General features: G+C 48.6%; 1 protein-coding gene across 22 annotated transcripts in view; it reads right to left on the bottom strand.

Moving 5' to 3' along the window:
• Window positions 1-18,048, bottom strand: part of AAK1 (AP2 associated kinase 1) — a 96,646-nt gene extending 78,598 nt beyond the window's left edge. For 4 of the 22 annotated variants that reach the window (XM_066983522.1, XM_066983523.1, XM_066983521.1 and 1 more), the window contains exons 1-2: window positions 17,777-18,047; window positions 17,341-17,669 (exon numbers count right to left, since the gene is read on the bottom strand). In XM_066983522.1, coding sequence (XP_066839623.1) covers window positions 17,341-17,503 — 163 coding nt within the window. In that variant the 5' untranslated portion in view covers window positions 17,504-17,669; window positions 17,777-18,047. Of the gene's footprint in view, window positions 1-17,340; window positions 17,670-17,776 lie in introns of all 22 variants that reach the window. The other 18 variants (XM_066983529.1, XM_066983530.1, XM_066983528.1 and 15 more) reach the window with 14 other exon arrangements.
• Between the last annotated feature and the right edge of the window lie 434 nt (window positions 18,049-18,482).

Genomic DNA, 18,482 nt, shown 5'->3' with positions numbered 1-18,482 from the left:
CCAAAACAGTGAGCACTTGAGGCCGTCAAACTTCTTTCTAGCGGTTTCACGGCTTTACGACTAACATAAGTTTGCATAAAAAGAGGATTTTATTCTTGCCCCAGTGAGAACCAGAGAAGTTGAATGCAGGTAGGCCAACAATTACAAGATTAATGGACAAGGTAGGCTGCCGCCAACATTCATTTCACCGTCTCCAAATTGCAATAGGATCAGAGAATGGGTGGAAGGAACCTTAAAGATCATTTAACTCCAACCCCACTGCCATGGGCAGGGACACCTCCCACTAGATCAGGTTGCCCAAAGCCCCCTCCAGCCTGGCCTTGAGCAATTCCAGGGATGGGACATCCACAGCTTCCCTGTTACAGCACCACAACCCTCAGAGGAAATAATTTCTTCCTTATATCTAATCTAAACCCGCTCTCTTTTAGTTTAAAGCCATTACTCCTTCTGCTGTCACCACAGTCCCTGACAAGAGTCCCTCCCCAGCCTTCCTGCAGCCCCCTTTAGGCACTGGCAGGCCGCTCTAAGGTCTCCCCAGAGCCTTCTCTTCTCCAGGCTGGACAACCCCATCTCCCTCAGCCTGTCTCCATCGGAGGTGCTGCAGCCCCTTGATCATCCTTGTGGCCTCCTCCGGACTCCTTCTAATACTTCCATGTCCTTCTTGTGCTGGGAGCCCCAGAGCTGAGCACAGGGCTCCAGGTGGGATCTCACGAGAGCAACACAGAGAGGGACAATCCCCTTCCTCCCTCCCCTGCTGCCCACACTGCTTTTGGTGCAGCCCAGGACATGGTTGGCTTTCTGGGCTGCAAGCACACATTTCTGGTTCATGTAAAGCTTCTCATCAACCAGCACACCCAGGTCCTTCTCCTCAGGGCTGCTCTCAATCCATTCTCCGCCCAGCCTGTGCTTGTACTTGGGAATGTACAGGTCCAGATGCAGGACCTTGCACTTGGCCTTGTTGGACCTCATGAGATTCGCACAGGCCCACCTCGAGGCCTGTCCAGGTCCCTCTGGATGACATCCCTTCCCTCCAGCATGTCGACCACACCACCCAGCTTGGTGTCATTGGCAGACTTGCTGAGGGTGCGCTTAATTTCACTGTCCACATCACTGACAAAGATGTTAAACAGCACCGGTCCCAGTACTGACCCCTGAGGAACACCACTCGTTACTGAGCTCCACCTGGACATTGAGCTGTTGACCACAACCCTTGGAGTGCGACCCTCCAGCCAATTCCTTACCCACCAAGCAGTCCATCCATTGAATCCATGCCTCTCCAATTTAGAGACAAGGATATCATGGGGGACAGTGTCAAACGCTTTGCGCAAGTCCAGGTAGATGATGTCAGTTGTTCCTCCTCTATCTACCAATGCTGTAACCCCGCCATGGAAGACCACCAGATTTGTCAGGCACGATGTGCCCTTAGTGAAGCCATGCTGGCTGTCACCAATCACCTCCTTATTTTCCATGTGCCTTAGCAGAGTTTCCAGGAGGATCTGCTCCATGATCTTGCCAGGCACAGAGGTGAGACTGGCTGGCCTGTAGTTCCCTGGCCTTCCTTTCTTCCTTTTTTAAAATGGGCATTATGTTTCCCCTTGAAAGTCAGCAGGAACTTCACCAGACTCCCACGACTTCTCAAATATGATGGATGGTGGCTTAGCAACTACATCCACCAGTTCCCTCAGGACCCACGGATGTATCTCATCAGGCCCAACTGATGTCTGCACCTTCAGGTTCCTTGGATGGTCTTGATCCTGATCTTCCCCTACACCGCACAGTTCATCATTCTCCCAGTCCCTGCCCTTGCCTTCTGGGGCCTGGGCCATGTGGCTGGAGCTCTTGCTGGTAAAGACTGAGGCAAAAAAGTCAGTCTTCACGGACTTGTAATTTTTTCCACTTACCAAGAAGCTGGTAAGCAACATAGGCCTGCCCCAGCAGAACAAGAAGGCCCTAGGTCACCGCACCACACCGGCACGGGATCGCACCCGACTCAGCCTCCTGCTCGGAGGCAGGGCTGGCAATGCCAGCAGCCACTCCTGACCGCCCGTCTAACCCCCTCTTTAACCACTCTATTTACACATTCTCCGCATGCTTCTGAGCAGTTTATTCCCGGGGTGCTGTTACCATCACCACCAAGAAGTCTCACCAAGCTCTCCACTGACTTGATTTCAACCCCAGCTTCTTACCCGACACTCCGCAGACATTAACAACCTACTGCCAGCCTTTTCTCCAGGACACCTGCGAAGCTGGAGGTATGGTACCCAGCAGGTCTCTTCTGGATTACCTAGCACGAAGACTAAAGACATGAAGCAGTGGTGGTTGTACTAACGCTCTCCTTTGTGTTTGTATTTCAATGGTTTATTACTACACGTTGAAGTGTCATTCCTCGTGACACTTGGGGTTTGGGATTTAATTAATACCCATGACTCACTCTCCCACCCAGTTCCACAATCCTTTGGTTGCATTAGGGTGTTTACATGATATTTTACATCCGTATAAGTGAAGATCCTTCACCCTCAGGTTGCGCACACAGAAAACACATAGCCTATCCTAGAGTCACAGGCTTGCATCATGTCTCAGGAGTACATGAATGTAATTGGTGTTTGTTTCCCATGATCCAGGCTACAAAATTAGGATTCTCTTTACCTAGGCTAAGCTGCATCAACCAATTGCAAGCTCAAGCACAAAGTAGTGATATGGTGTGCTCAGTTACCAGCTGAAACAGAACAGGCTGGCAGAGAAAAATCCACAGCCCTACATTTGACTTAAACAATTTTCTTAAGGTGGCCGTGAAAACAGAGGGGTGAAACACGGGACACCGCACAGAAAACAGAACAAGCAGTAAGTAGTCTCTGTAGAACCAGGAAGGCCAGGCTCCTTTAACTCCAAGCAGCATGCGTGTGCCTGTGTTTTAAACACAAGAGTTCAGTTCTGAACAAAAACAAAACAAAAACCCTTATCCACTGCCAACAGACTCCCCAGCTGAGAAAAGCAGATAATGCTAAACTAAACAGGTCTATTCTCAGCTGAGATTTGCTACCCCAAAGGAAATAACAAGCTTTAGGGTTTTTTGTTTGTTTGTTTATTAAAACAAAACAAAACAAAGAAAGTCACTTGACTTATGCAAAAGCACAACCATGCTAAGTTTAAGGGACTACTTCAGCCTAAAAGGCCTGCCCCTGCATCTCCTAGTTGCTTTTGGCTGGTGAGAATAGCATTTGGAACAAGCTATTAAGGTGACCTCTGTGTATTAGGAATATGGACCACTCGTCTCTGCATACTACTGTTGGCGTTCTCCTTCATCTCAAGGCCTCTAAAACACAGAGAACCAAGGCCCATCATCTGTGCAGGCCTAGTAGCTATGAAGCAAATGAGATGGTGGAAAAAGTAATGCAGTACCTTTCACACAGGAGCAGAGCCTGTGAAGCTCCCCATGCTCCTTTCCGAGAGGAAGGATACAGCTCTGGGAGTTTAACCTTAGGATATTCATCTACACAGGAAAGCAGTCCTGGGACATCAAGGTAAATTCCCAGTTCACCTGGTTTATATTTATATCAACACCAGTTCTGAGCAGAGCAGGTCCCGAACTCACATTCAGCCTTGTGTTTCACACAACCTGTGGCAGGCAGGAGAACTGCACATGCCAGTGCTGGAGCTCCGGGTCTCAAGGCTCAGGCATCAGGCTCTGCACTCTCCCACCACTGATAAGCATTTCAAGCAGCAAGAAATACTCCACAAAGCTCACATTCCAGCTAGAGACAATTTGGTCTCTGCAAAGTAATGGTGTGCATATGAGCAATACAGTCTGCATGTTTTATCCAAACATTCAAAACAAGAGGAGCTTCCGCTGCTGGCCAGAGAGAATCTCTTCAGCAGCTTCATGCTAAGCAAATTCACTGGACTCGGAGAGCCCAGCATCTGCATCAGCTTCGTGTCAGGTACAAAATGGAACTGCTGCACGGCTGATGCAGTGGGTGGGGGAAAGGGGGAAAAAAAGCAGCGAGGATCCCTCCAGTGTCACGCACATCCATTAGGCAACAGGCACCAGCAAGGCAAAGAACTGCAAAGCCCGAGGTGTGCAGCCAGAGCCCCGTGATTTAAAGACTCCTCTCATTGCCCAGGACAGCAGTTCTCTCAGCTCCAGCTGCAGCATTACTTAACATCTAGTCTTTAAATACCACCAGACAAACTTTAATAGAGCATCTAACATATTTAACGTAGCAAAGGACTTCTCCCAAGGTAAAACAAAGGCTTAAGCTCACGTAGAGCTGATGGGCCGGATTCTCAGCAAGAGTAAAGCAGAGACTTAGTTAGCCCTACATAGACTTACCATAGCTGAGAATCCTAATGTGATTATCTAATATTACCAACATAATTATAGGGCTCTCGCTTAGATATTATTGCTGCAATAACTAGGCCATGACAAGACAGATTTAGATGTACAGGCTCCACCCTCCTTCTGGGTGCTTTTTACGTGGAATGTCATAGTTAATGTTAGCGTGGCGGTCACGGCCAGCAGTGTCTACACTAAATTGTGCAGAACGATACAACCAGAAACGTTACCCAATGCAGAACAGAAACACAGTATTTACCTCTCCTAAGTTTAGGAAAACATGACTGGTTCTCTAGGGTTTGTTGGGAATTTTAGGGTGAACTTTAACACAAACAGCCACAAAACATTTAAATTGCAGGCATTTTCAGTGCGTTGATGACATGGCAAAAACTTAAGCGCCTCTCCCTCACTTCTCTGGGGTTTATTTTGATGGGCCTGATTTAAAACAGTTGAGCTTCATCTCTCCATATTTTCAGGGCCTTATCTCACGACAGGTCTTCAAGATCCACCCCTCTCCCCAAGATGACACTCCCTCGGCTCCTGGCAGCTCTATGGAGAAGGTGAGAAAAGGAACCTGTAAGCCACAAGGCAGCAGAGAAAGGAGGGAAGGGGATGGTGGGAAATAGGAAAGGAAATTAATCTCTGTCAAGCCTGAAATAATCACTGGGCAAGAATCATCCTGTACGTTAAGTGCATTCCCTTTTAAAAAGTTCTAGTCCAAGGCCTACAATAGCTTCTCACACTACTCATCCTCCAAGAATACAGCTCTCAGCCTGAACACCTTGATTTAGGGGTATTAAATATTATGAAATTGCTATTACAAATATTGTAACAAATAGCTCACTAAAGGAATTAGAATTGCATTAGGCTTCAAAACAGGAAGCAAGTTCAGATATTCATATGGATAGATTTGCTAGGCATGTGTGCTGCTTTACAGTCTTGTACTTTCGTTTGATTTCCTCCCTGACAGGCAGGCTTGGAAACGAAGCTGATGGAGCAGGGTTTTATTACTGTGCAGCAAGGTACACTGCCTCCAAGTAGGTTACTCAGCAAGATGGATTCAGCTCCCACTATTGCAACAACTTCAGTTGGTGAACCTCCACTGTAAGACTTAAAATAGATAAATAAAAATTAACTGGTCTTGAATAACTCACAGCTTAAAAAAGCAACAACATTTGTTATCAGTCAGCTCTCTAAAAAACACGTTTCAGCTGCTATTATTCCAAGCAGCTACTAACAACATCTGAGACCTCGTTCAGCTCCAAGTGAAATTAGCAATGGCATAAACATGCAGCAGAACATGACTTTTTGAGTAAACGTGACCGGAAACACATAAACCAGCGAGAGGCTGCTGCAACTGCATGCAATTGAAAAACTGCACTGGAAGAGGCAAGGAAGTAGAGAATTGCACTGACAGGGCAGGAGAGAAGAACAACGCTAGCTGAGCAGAGAGCGGGTCTGTAGCCGGAGAGGAATGAGAAACCAAGACTGGCCAGGGCAGGGACTTTTATTTTTTTTTTTTTTTTAAAAAACTGGATTTGCTTGCAGGGGCCAACCCGATTGGGCTTACTGGAGCCCTTAAGTGCTATGGAAACAGCAAGTGCCATTTGAGAAGCAATTATGCAAGGATCCAAAGAGAGCTCATGGCAACAGACAAGTTAGACATTTAGGAATTTTGATTACTATGGTAGCACGCAGACATCTCTACTGAGCAAAGCAGCATTAAAAGACAAGAGATAGCCTAACGCATACATTCTAGGAAATGCTCAAGCTTACAGCCCACGTGATACTACAAGGCCTCCACAGCAGCATACGCAGGTTTGTTTTAAACAAGTTTCTTCCGCTTAAACCCAGGAATCCAGACTTCAACCTTTCTAGTTCTCCAGTATGACTGCAGGTATACTCATGAGCCACAGAAGTGCCACCTCACTGCATAACACGAAACCACCAGTTAAGGACTACTAACGTTCATCTGCAAGAGAGTATGCTAATCAAACACCCTGAAGACAGCACTGAACTTTTCAACTCCTCAATATGTGCCAAGGATGGAGAGAAGTATCTGCTACCAGGCCAGACAGCTCCCAGGGAATTCAAACCACCAGTTAGTCAGGAGCATACCGTATTTATCATTCAGCCCAGGGAGAGGAGGAAAAAAACAAGCAAACAAAAAAAACCACATTTAAAAAATCACCCCTACATGCAGCAGGGCTTCGAGTTTTTTCACGTATACATAGGTGAGGAAGGAAAGATATGAATAGGCATATGCCTGGCTGTTCATTTGTCAGATGTCCAGAACAGGAAAGGGTTGCAGGGGTCCAAAACTGCAGTCTTGTGACTGTTACTCATAAATCCCATAATATTAGGGATTGAATTCATCAGCTCTAATGAAATTACATAACTGCTTGAGAAGCCCAACTTACATATTACATACTGACATAGACATTTCTAGCCTGCTCGGTGACAAAAAAGCTTCAAAGGTACAAAGTAAGCGCTTCTTATGTTGTTAATTTTTAAAACAAAAGCAAAAGGTAGAAAATCACCATCTGTCCCACTCCAAAAATAGCATCATTTTAATTTTAAAAAATCCAATACATGTTTAATCCTGTCACATGTTCTGTTGAATGCTATGTGAGCAAGGTTGAGTTTGTGCACTTCACGCGGTCTCTGAATAACAACAGATCATTAGAAGATACTGTGCATTAATTATCATGTCATGATCTGCTGTAAGATTACTGCTGCTGGCACCTAGAGATGCCGCTTTCTGAATACGACTCCTAAAAGGTGGCACACAAGCTTGTTTCTGTACCGAACGAAAACGCAGAGCCTCAGCAGGCACAAGCAAGGGCAGCCTGGCACCTCCCAGGAGCACGTACGGTCTTTGTTCCGTGTTTGCAGTATGTGACACCGGGCCTTAGTCCATGATAAAAATTCCTCAATTCCACACAGCCATGAATATTAACGACACTGTGGTTAAAGCACCAGACAAGGAGTTACATTTGCATTTAATACAAGGCTTTGTCACTGCTTGCCTATGTAGCCCTTATCAAATCAATACGTCTTCACGGGCTTCAGTTTCTCATTTGTAAAATAATTTGTTAAATCTTTCTTCTACCATCTGTTTGTCTACTTTGCAGAGAAGGGGAACAACCACGCACAGCACCAGAGGCTGAATGATACCCGGTACGCGGGGGCCCTTACGTTCTCTGAAGAGCAGAGAGAGCACAACAGTTCAAACCACAACTGGTAATCAGGTAGAGAAATGGAAAGGTAAACTCATGTATTAATCATCTACTTGTAAGAACATCTCCTATGGTAAAAGCCACAGGTAAAGGCCAAAAGAAGGCGCTGACTTTCAGGTAAATGCACTCAAGGCACCCTAGTAGCAAGTCTGACCCACGTCTGTACTGTCCCTTCCCTTTCTCTCTGCCGTACTGCCCCTCCTTTACCCTTCGCTATTCCACACACCAGTGCTCTGTGATGCATTTTTATTCCCCTCACAAGCACAACCAATGAAGAGAGCAGGATCACACCAGCTGACAACTGGGTCTGGCTTCTTGTGTCATCTTACACGTGTCTGAATTCACTTACTCGTAAAAGGGCTCTCATGAACACGCAGCCACTAATGAGCGCGGGTCACACCATCCAGCTTTGCAAGAGCTTGCTGAAATTCCTGGCAGTATTCAGTGCACATCAGCTGGTGTCTGCCTCACCTGCTCCCCAACACGGTTATGAGCATCCTGCTGACACTACCTGCAGCACAAGGTGGGAACTAAGGCATCAGATGAGTATGGCAGACTCCTCTCAAGCATGTAAGTTACCTAATGGGACATTCGCAGAACTCTAGTCAAGGCAACAGGGATCCTACACGGAAAGAATCTTTCTCTCTCAGCCACCGAACCATCCTGTATCTCTGCCCTTAACCCAAATCTCTCCCCAGAGACATCCCACTGCCTCTTCCCTCCACCCAACAGCTCTTGTCTATCTGTGCTGAATCTCACAGTGCTGGTTGTTGTTCACTCTCTGCATGCCACATGTATGCCTGCCTAACTAGATGTGCTACAATATCCAGCTGAAAAAGAAAGGCAGGGGTGTCAGCGTGAAAGTGTATACACACGTATTGGGTTTACATGGACAGGTTCTGGTAGCGGGGGGCTGCAGGGGTGTCCTCTGCGAGGAGAATGCAGCAGCTGCCCCATGTTAGATAAGGACCAGTTCCAGAGGGCTCCAAAGGGACCTGCTGCTGCCCAGAGCCGAGCCAAAAAGCGACGGTGGTGGCGCCTGCGTGAGAGCCTATGTGAGAAAGGGAAAAACACCTGCCGAACAAGAGCAGCTGGGACAGGGAGGAGTGAGAAAGCTCTCTGCAGCCACCAAGGTCCGTGCAGAAGGAGGGCAGGAGGTGCTCCGGGTGCTGGAGCTGAAGTTCCCCTGCAGGGTGTGGAGAGGCCCCTGGTGGAGCAGATTTCTACACTGCAGCCCACGGAGGAGCCCACGGCAGAGCAGGTGGATCTGCCCTGAAGGAGGCTGTGGCCTGTGGAAAGCCCCCACAGGAGCAGGCCCTGGGCTGGAGCTGCAGCCCGTGGAGAGGAGCCCATGCAGGAGCTGCTGCCCGTGTGGGACCCATGGTGGAGTTGTTTGCTCCTGATGGATGGACCCTGTGGCACAGACCCGGTTCTTGAAGAGCTGCTGCTTGCGGGAAGCCCACGCAGGATCAGTTTGGGAAGGACTGTAACCTGTGGGAGGGACCCCAGTTTGGAGCAGGGGAAGAGAGTGACCAAGAAGGAGAGGCAGAGATGAAGCGTTAGGGACTGACCACAGCCCCCAGTCCCTGTTCCCCTGCACTGCTCATGGGGAGGAAGGTGTTCTTAGTTTGCTTGTAGTTTCTCACTGCTGTAGCTTGTTAGTAATAAGTCATAAATTTTATTCATCTTCCTATGCTGTGTTTGTTTTGCCCTTGAGGATAATTCTGGAGTGATCTCCCCATCCTTACCTCAACCCTTGAGCCCTCTCCAACATATTTTCTCCCCGTCTGTTAGAGGATGGGTATTGAGAGAGAGGTTGTGGTGCAAAGCAGGTAAAACCTCCACAGCACACATACGTGCTTTCACATAGGCTTCTCATAACTTAAAAGGATATTGAATTCTTAAAAATGTAACTGTGTGAAAGATACAGTGACTTACAGATTCCCTGGTATTAAATACTTCTTGCTAAAGATCACGAGGAGAGTTATCACGCCACAGCCCAAGGGTCAACAGCAGCCACAAGAGCCTTCACACATAAAGGCACTGCAGTCATAAGGCAGCAATTTCCTATCAATTCCCCCCACTCCTTCAAAGCAGCAACGGAACTGTGTGTAAGGTCTTTATTTCTGAACTACTTTACAAGCCAGAGGCAATTAATCCTTCAGAGGCTCATGACAGGTAACTAAAGCATCACTGACTTTGCAGGTAGGCCACGCAGAGAAGGCACGGGAAGCAATAGGCCTGTACCTTCATGCTCTTCTCAGAACCACAGAATGGCCAAGGTTGGAAGGGACCTCTGAAGATCACCTAGTCCAACCGCCCTGCTGCAGGATCACCTAGAGCACATTGCGCAGGATGGCATCCAGGTGGGTTTTGAACGGCTCCAGAGAAGGAGACTCCACAACCTCTCTGGGCAGCCTGTCCCAGAGCACCCTCCCAGTAAAGAAGTGCCCTCTCATATTGAGCTGGAACCTCCTGTGCTTCAGTTTGTGGCCGGTGCCTCTCGTCCTGTCGCTGGGCACAGCTGAAAAGAGACCAGTTCCATCTTCTTGACACCCTCCCCTCAGATATTTATATACATTGATGAGGTCTCCCCGCAGTCTCCTCTTTTCCAGGCTAAACAGGCCCAGTTCTCTCAGCCTGTCCTCGTACAACAGGTGCTCCGGTCCTCTCATCATCTTAGTAGCCCTCCTCTGGACAAGCCCTTATTCTCACAAGCCCTCATTACTTCTGTTCATTTTTAATTATTACACTTCAAAAGTCTGAGTTTGATATCACTCTCGTTCCCACATCTTAGCAGCTTCCATGTACAAGCCAGGATGGCAATAAAGCCACCAAAATGGGTATACCGCATCAAACCGAAGGTTCATTTTGCTCATCCTGACGCTTTGAACACCAACTGACATTCAGGAAACTCCTGCACACACCATGCCATGTCACACGGGGCACTCTGCACTTCTTTAAGGGACAAGCTTTGACTTTATTTTACCGCCGTCATTTGAGTTGTGCAGCAAAGCACACGTCAACTTTGCAAGCATCGCTTATCTTACAGAAGTAAAGCAGACAAGCTGAAGTTTCAGGGTCTGAATAACAGCTGTGCATTTAGATACCTTCCTAAGACCATGTATTTTACTATCACACCTTCCAGAGTAGCATGCTAGATGGCATTTTTAAATGCACACAGGCAGATTTGGGTCTCTCTTCCTTTTTGCAGCCCTATGAATGTCAAATAGGAGATGAAATCTGCATGTTCCTAACAGCAAACAGATCAAAATCAGATCCACCTGTCCTCTTCATAGCACCAGCTCCTGGCTCAACACTGGGGTGGATATATAGGCATGCAAAGCCTCTCTCTGCTCGGGGAACCCAGCTGCTGATGGCTTCTTTTTGTTTGTTTTAATCTATGAGATCACCCATCACCGGTACGTAATTTGTTTCTGCAAAGTCATGAAGCAAACCAGATGCTACAAGACTCTGTTCCAAAGAAGTTTTTAATCGAATCCTGTGACACACAGCCTGCGGTCCTGATGTCAGCATGGGTTCTGCCACAGAGCAAGCATAAATGTATGCCCAAATCACGTGTGCCAAGAGCACACCCATTTAAAACACACAGAGGCAGCACTTGAGAGAAAACACGGACTGCAATTAAAGCACTCAATCTGGAAGGCCAGGGATCAGTTCCTGACTTGGCCACGCATACTCTGCATTGCTTCACCTTCATATCTCAGTGTAATACTTCCCAGCAGTCCTGGAAGGAATGGAAGGACATTTTTGTAGGCTGTGCCAGAGCTCAGATACTTTGGCAACAGGGCGGCAAGAGATCCTAATATTAGAGGAGCTGTAGCAGCTCTCCTCTGCTTTCATTTTTGCTTGGGCAGACATTGACAGGAGAAGGGGGAATGGATTTAAACTAAAAGAGGGGAGATCTTGATCAGACATTAGGAAGAAACTCTTCACTCAGAAGGCGGTGAAGCACTGGAACAGGTTGCCCAGAGGAGCTGTGAATGCCCCATCCCTGGAGGTGTTGCAGGCCAGGCTGCACAAGGCCTTGGGCAACCTGATCTAGTGGGTGGTGTCCCTGCCCATGGCCAGGGGGGTGGAACGAGATGGTTTGCAAGGTCCCTTCCAATCCGAGTCCTTCTACGTGATTCTACGATTCATTCTACTGCATCGTACTATAGCCAGCTATCAGTAACCTTCACTTCACTAAGCAGCAATTCCTGTACCTCCCACATGAGGAAAAAAGGAAAGTTGCCATAATGACAAATCCACAAATGAGAGAAAATACCGTGCAACTGTGTTGCAGTTAGGCCTTTCCACCTCTTTTCCTTGTGCTTATAAATTGCTGGCAGCATTGTTCCTACCATCAAAAAAGTACAGCAGCCAGGATTTGATTTAATATCTTATTGCCACAGAGACATCCCTCTCTTACCCCCGTCCAAGAATGGAGGCACCCTTTCCCAGGAAACTTATTTATTCAGTTACCTCTCACCATCAAAAGAGAATTCTTCTATAAACCCAGCTTGCTTATGGCATGTTTCTCAGAGACTTCCTGTTCCCTTCCACATGGGAAACACAAGTAAACAGTACGAACCCAGCCAAATCAGTTGTGGCTTTCCAGAAGAGCAGCAGCAAGTCGTGCAGCTGGCAAGCTGCTGTTCCAATGGGTACAATTTCTCTGATTCCCCATTTTCACTGAAAATAAAAAAAATCTTCAAAGGAAGCAGCTTCCATTCTTAACACAAGCATGCAGCACCCAATCAGTTCTGCCTCCTATTAGCTATGATTAATGCAGGTGTGTGAGCTTGAACGGCAGCAAGTGCTAAACCCAAAGTGGATTCCCACTTGTCTTCAGCACATTTATAACCTACCACCTGCTCTCTTCAACTATCGACGGCTCCAGGACAAAGGGGAGAAAGCCTGTACGCAATAAAAACATTATGGGAGTACCTATTCTTCTTGGATCCAAACTATCGTTGCTGGTGTTGCAAGCAGAGGTTGGTAGCCTCTTCAGACACAGCTACTAGAACTCTTCTGCAAGATCCCAGTTGCATAGTTTAAGCTTTTATTTTCACCCCACCAGAATCCCAAATCTAAGCTGTCTTGTATTTGACAATCTCATAAGGCTGTTGCAGGAAGCCTTCGATTAGAAACTCTTGTGTTTTTCCATGGAAGACCTTCCAGAGAAGGAGACCGAAGGAAACTTGCACTCCCCTAACAGTGCTGGGCTAACACAGCCAGTATACGTGATTTTAGCTAACAGAGCTGCTATCTAAGACACTAGCCATCCCTGTGTATAATCCCAGACCCTTTCACAGATGTGTTGCATAAAACCTAGAAATGAGCACAGACAACACAAGTTTCTGGGCTGTACAACTTTCTACACAGTTAAATCCACTCACACTTTCCTCTTCTTCCGGATTAAAGCTAAGGACATAGCACACACTCCGCCCCTAGCAAAAGCTGTGCTGATAAAGCACCAAAGCACTTGGGATACCTTGATATTTACCCAGCAACTCACTGCGGATTCTTCAGTTTGCCTGGCTTGTACTCAAAAAAAAAAAAGATTACTAGGAGACAGCAGGACCAGCACCATATCTACCAGTGCAGAGCACAGCATACATGCCCTGCTTCATAAGGTATGCAGGAAGAGCAAGGGAAAACAAATAAATAAATCACATGCCCCATTCCAAGAGAATAATATGAATAGAATAGTTAATTCCTAATCCAAATGTCAGTGGTCAGCTGACTGGTAGTTGGCACTTGGCAGGAAACAGAAGGCAGTAACTGACAGAATACTTCGCGAGTGATGCCTTGAACCCAACCACAGAGGAATTGGGCTGAGGCTCACATAAATTTGCAGAATTTATCTCGGATGGAGCTTGTTTGAAAGTCAGAGTTATTTCAGAAGAAGCCCACATGTAATTTTAAAGGATGACAGTGACTTCACGTTATGATGCACGCCACAAGAAGTTCAGGGAAAGGGTGTACTGGGCGTAAGGTAGACAGCAGCCAGCAAAAGTCCTCTGCAGTTAGCCCAAGCACACAATATAGGCAGCTCAGGGGGTCACCTTCCCCCATCAGACACAGCTCATGCATTCACAGCTGTACCAAGCTCTTCATGCACACTTTGGTCTCCAGACCTGCTAAATCACACCGCAATGAAACCTTCATAATTTCTTTAAAACACCGTAAAAAAATACAGCTGACAAGTTTATTTTACGTTGGTTTGTAGTACCTGCCACTGAATGCTTTGAAACATACATTAGCTAGCAGCACACACTCGCAAGTATCTGAAAAAAAAAATCTGTCAATGCTTACATACCTTGGATCAATTCAGCACCCTGCTACAATCTCACAGGTATGCAAAGTAATGCAAAAACGCAGACCCCCAAAACAGGACACTCAGTCAATCTCCGCTGTACTTGTTTTTATCTCAGAGAAGCATACATGGCTTGTGGTACTCCTGCCACACAAGCACATCCCACAAACTCCTATGTTTCTGATTTCTGACATCCTTTTAAAGGTTTCCGCTGCCCTGGTCCCCACTCATCACAGCCACCCTCCTCCTCCTAGCTCCAGTGTGATGTTTTTTGTTTTGTTTTTTAAACACAGGCAGAAACAAAAAGCAGGAACCAATGTGATCACACTGCTTTGGATTCTTTTCATAAAGAAAACAGCAAGATGGTAGCCTGATGCACCCGCATACTCAAATGCCTCCTGGGCATTCACCTCAGGGCTGGGTGAAACACAAGTCACATTAAAATCAGTGATAACCCCTTCAGCTCCTCTGCAGCACCATGTTTATGTCGCCTGTCGCCTTTAACCGTGGCCTTGCAGATCCCCAAGGCCAGCAGTACTGACCTCCCACAGCAGTTAATCCTCATAAAAACTTTGGCAGTAATTTCTCAAGAGATTATTTGTACTATTATGTGGATTAAAGGAAGACAACTACAGAGACTCAACCAAGAATCACCTACTGCAATGCACTGCAAGATTATTTATATATATATATATATATAAAAATATAGTATTATAACACAACAGACAAACAATTGCTCAAGTTCCTTCTATATTATTCCCATCTGATTCCTTCCAGAAGGAAGGTCCTTGTCTTGTTCCTCACCACCCAGGAAAGCAAGCATCCAGACACAACTATTTTAAGGGGGTGGGGTGGGTGCACCTAACTGCATTGGATATTTTGGGGGATCTACGCAAGAGACTACGAGCACATGGAGACGTCTGTCATCTGGCACACGTCACAGTGCCTGCATTAAGAACTCCCATCCTGGGCCTGGGAGCAGTCATCTTCAGCAGGGTTGCTCAGCACAATTGAGGGTGACCACAGCTTTGACACATCGAGGTAAATCCCAACACTTTAATTCCATAAGTTCTGGTTCAACCAGTTCCTCAGCTTGTTACTTGCTCTCCCCCACACCATCCATCATTATTTCACAGAATCCTTCTTTCAATCCACTTCTACATCTCATTTACTCTCTATACTTCACACGCTGCACCAGAACACAGGCCCATCCTCTCCCTTCTAAAGCACCAGTGATGAGAGATGCATCTTCCCCAGGTAGGATACTCCTCCTCGGAAGTGCTTCCCAGGAGACTTTTCCCTTTAGCAGAAATAGCCAAGACTTCACAAGTTGCCTGTTCAGTACTGCTGAACCACCAGAATTCACTGCACGTACAAAACCGTTTTCCAACCACGGATACAGGCCTCAACAGCCCAGGGGCCTGGTTGCCAGAGAGATCCCCAGATCTCTAGCTGAGTCAATGAAAGTTACTTTTTTCTTTTCTTTTTTAACAAGCACTTGGGGAACACAGATGGTTATACCATAAGGCAAGAGGTATGCAAAGCTACAGCACTTACGACCCGTGCTGACTCCTGAGATGACCTATGGAGGAAATGGAACTTGCCCCTCCGTTTCCTTCAAAAGGTGACAACCTGCAAACCTACCAGGCACCTTGCTCTTGTCTCCTTGGAGACTTCATTCACCACTCAGAGGGATTTTGGACTGCCTGTACCAGGAGTTTCACTGCGAGGAAAATAACTGCTTAGCGCACTTCACAAAGTCTTTTGCCTTATAGCATGGTCAGGAAAGGAGAACCTAACATCCATTTTACAGGACTGCTGCTCCTCGTTCGGTGTGCACAAGCAGATCTAGTCGCTGTAGCCAATGCTAGGCCATGCTCTGTCCCAGAGGCCAGGCAGGGACACAGGAGTCACAGGGAGAAGCCCTCACAGGCATGGAGGGCAGGCACGTCTCCACCGCAGCCCTTTGCCCACACAATCTGTGCCGCCCCTCCTGCACCTCTGCTGGCTGTGGCTTGGGCGTGACAGGCAGGAGAGAGCCCGGTGACACACAGGCGCACCTCCTGGTGCCGTCAGCACCGGGGCAGAACCTGCCAACAGATTATTCATCAGCAAAAAAAAAAAAAGTCTCCGCTTTCCCATGTTACCAGGATGAGGCCAGACTGACTTAAAAACAAACAAACAAACAAACAAAAAAAAAAACACAGCCTGAGAGCATCTCAGGTTTAGCTTGTCCAGCTCCTAAACTCCTAGGGCCAAAAAGGCCTTACAAGTATCAGCCAAAGTAAATCCATATTGCAAATTTCAAGTCAGGAAAAAAAATAATCACTATAATTATTCGTTGAAGGGCTGGTTTTGGTGCCCCCCTCAGCTCAGCATGCACCAAAACCTATCTGAAAGCCAGTTAGAGATCTATTTTCTTTTACACCGAGGTGACTTTTTCACAAACCTGAACACATACAGCATACATAGAGTTCCTTTTCCATTTTAGGGTTCTTTCTGTAAAAGCCAACGCAGGTCCTCCCACTCAGCTCTCATAGAGCAGCTACCCTCTCCTTCACAATTACAAGATCAAAACAAAACAGTGGTTTTGACTGAAATTGCAAAGGATGCTGTGCAATAGATGGACCAGGAGCAGGTCTATGGAGGCCAACATTTTTCTGAAGGTCGAGGCTAAGGTTACCAGCCAGAGACATTAATAAGATTCCCTATAGTTCAAACAAATTAAATGTAAAATGACAGTTAAAGCAGCAGCGCTGATTACAAATCAACAAATATTAATAATACCACCAGCTTGCTGCACAGCAAGGGTTGTACACGTAAGAGTTTTATAATCCAGTTTGTCCTCAGTTCTGTACTTTTTTTTTTTAATGCAGTTGGGATTACCATTTCCCCCACAGAAACCCCCACAAACAGCAATCCCTCATCCCAGATCACAGCTAGCTCTACTCAACATATGTGCTTGCCAAATATATACAAGAAATTTACTCCAGGGTATTCTTCCTATCTGCTCAAGGCAGGCATGAAGGGCCTTGGGTGAAGAAAGTAAGAGGGAAGACCACCGCTTTATTTACAGTACCTTGTCCTCCACCTAAGCATATGACTTGGGGGGGGGGAAAAAAAGCCTTCCAGTTTCAAGGTGGGAAACCGTTGACTCCTGAAGTCCCTGCAGTTCCTAAAGCATTAAAAAAAAAAAAAAAACGCAAAAACAACTAAACCAAATCCAGCAAACGCACACAGGACTCATGCATGGGAGGACCAGAAACGTCAGCTGCGGATGCCCCCGGCCCGCACGCCTGTCAAGGACAATGAAATACGAGGGGAGACGGGGACAGAGGGGGAGGTGGGGTGCCGGGAAAGGCCGAAGCCTTCCCGGCTCTGCGAGGCAGAGAGGGAGGGCCGAGAAGCCGCGGCAGGGCGCTCGGCAGAGGGCACCGGGCTCCTACCTTCGGCCAGCACCTCGTCCACCGTCACCTGGTGGCGGCCGATGCTGAACACCCTGCCGATGTACCCGCTGCCGGGGCCTCCGCTGCCGCCGCCGCCGCCGCTGGTGCCCGACCCGGGGCCAGAGGCACCCTGCTCCCGACGCGAGTCGAAAAACTTCTTCATCTCTCAGGAGGCAGCAGCCGCCTGGGAAGGGGGGTGATGCTCTCCTCAGGGGCCCGCGCCCCCTCCTTCTTTTTTTGTTTTTTTTTTGGCTCCTGGAGCCCGGCCGAGGGGCTCCGCGGGCCGCTGGCCTTGCGGGGCCGAGCGCCGTCCTCCGGAGGAGTCACACCTGCAAAACCAGGGGGTGGGGGGGCGGGACACGGGCGTTAACCCCGCGGCGCGGCCCGGCCCGGCCCTGCCCGCCGCCCCCGGCTGCCCGGGCCCCCCCCGCGGTACCTCTCTGCGGGCGGGGGGCGCCCCCATGCACCCCGCAGCGCCGGCCGGCCGGCCTGCCGCTAGCCCCAGCGGCTCCCCGCGGGGCGGCTCACGGCGGGGGCCGCCTGCCGGCAGGGCCCGGGACCCGCATCGCTGCCTGACGGAGCTCCCGGCGGCCACCGAGCCCGTCAGGGACCGAGCCCGCCGCCGCCACCGCCCCCCGCCGGCCCCATCCGCGCAGGAAATGGGCCGTCACAGGAAGTGCCGGCCGCCGGCGGGAGCACCGCCCCCGCCAGCACGGTGAGCACGGCCCGGCCCGGCTCGACGCGGCCCGGCTCGACGCGGCCCGGCACGGCCCCGCCGCCCGACAGCGCGGCCTCCGCCCCCGGCCCCGCAGCGCGGCGCAGGGCGAGGGGCCCTTCGGCCGAGGAGGGGGGAGCTGTAATGGCCGCGGCCCGCGCCGCCGCGCGGCATCCTGGGAGTCGTAGTTCCGGCGGGAGCCTCGTCGTCCCTACCCGCCGCGGCGGGGACTACAATTCCCGACAGGCTCTGGCTGGGGGGGAGGTTGTCATGGTTTGGTGGGTCCGTGAGGGAGCCGCCAAGGGTTTGGCGGGTCTGCCGGTTACTCGCCACTATTTACATTTATTTTCGAAATACTGCGCTTAAACTCGACATCTTAATGTCAGAATAACACAAGCTTCCTGCTGGCACGTCTCCTAAAGCGCAA

Source organism: Anser cygnoides, chromosome 26 (genome assembly GCF_040182565.1).
Source record: "Anser cygnoides isolate HZ-2024a breed goose chromosome 26, Taihu_goose_T2T_genome, whole genome shotgun sequence".
Taxonomy (NCBI): domain Eukaryota; kingdom Metazoa; phylum Chordata; class Aves; order Anseriformes; family Anatidae; genus Anser; species Anser cygnoides.
This window is presented reverse-complemented; position numbering and strand designations above follow the sequence as displayed.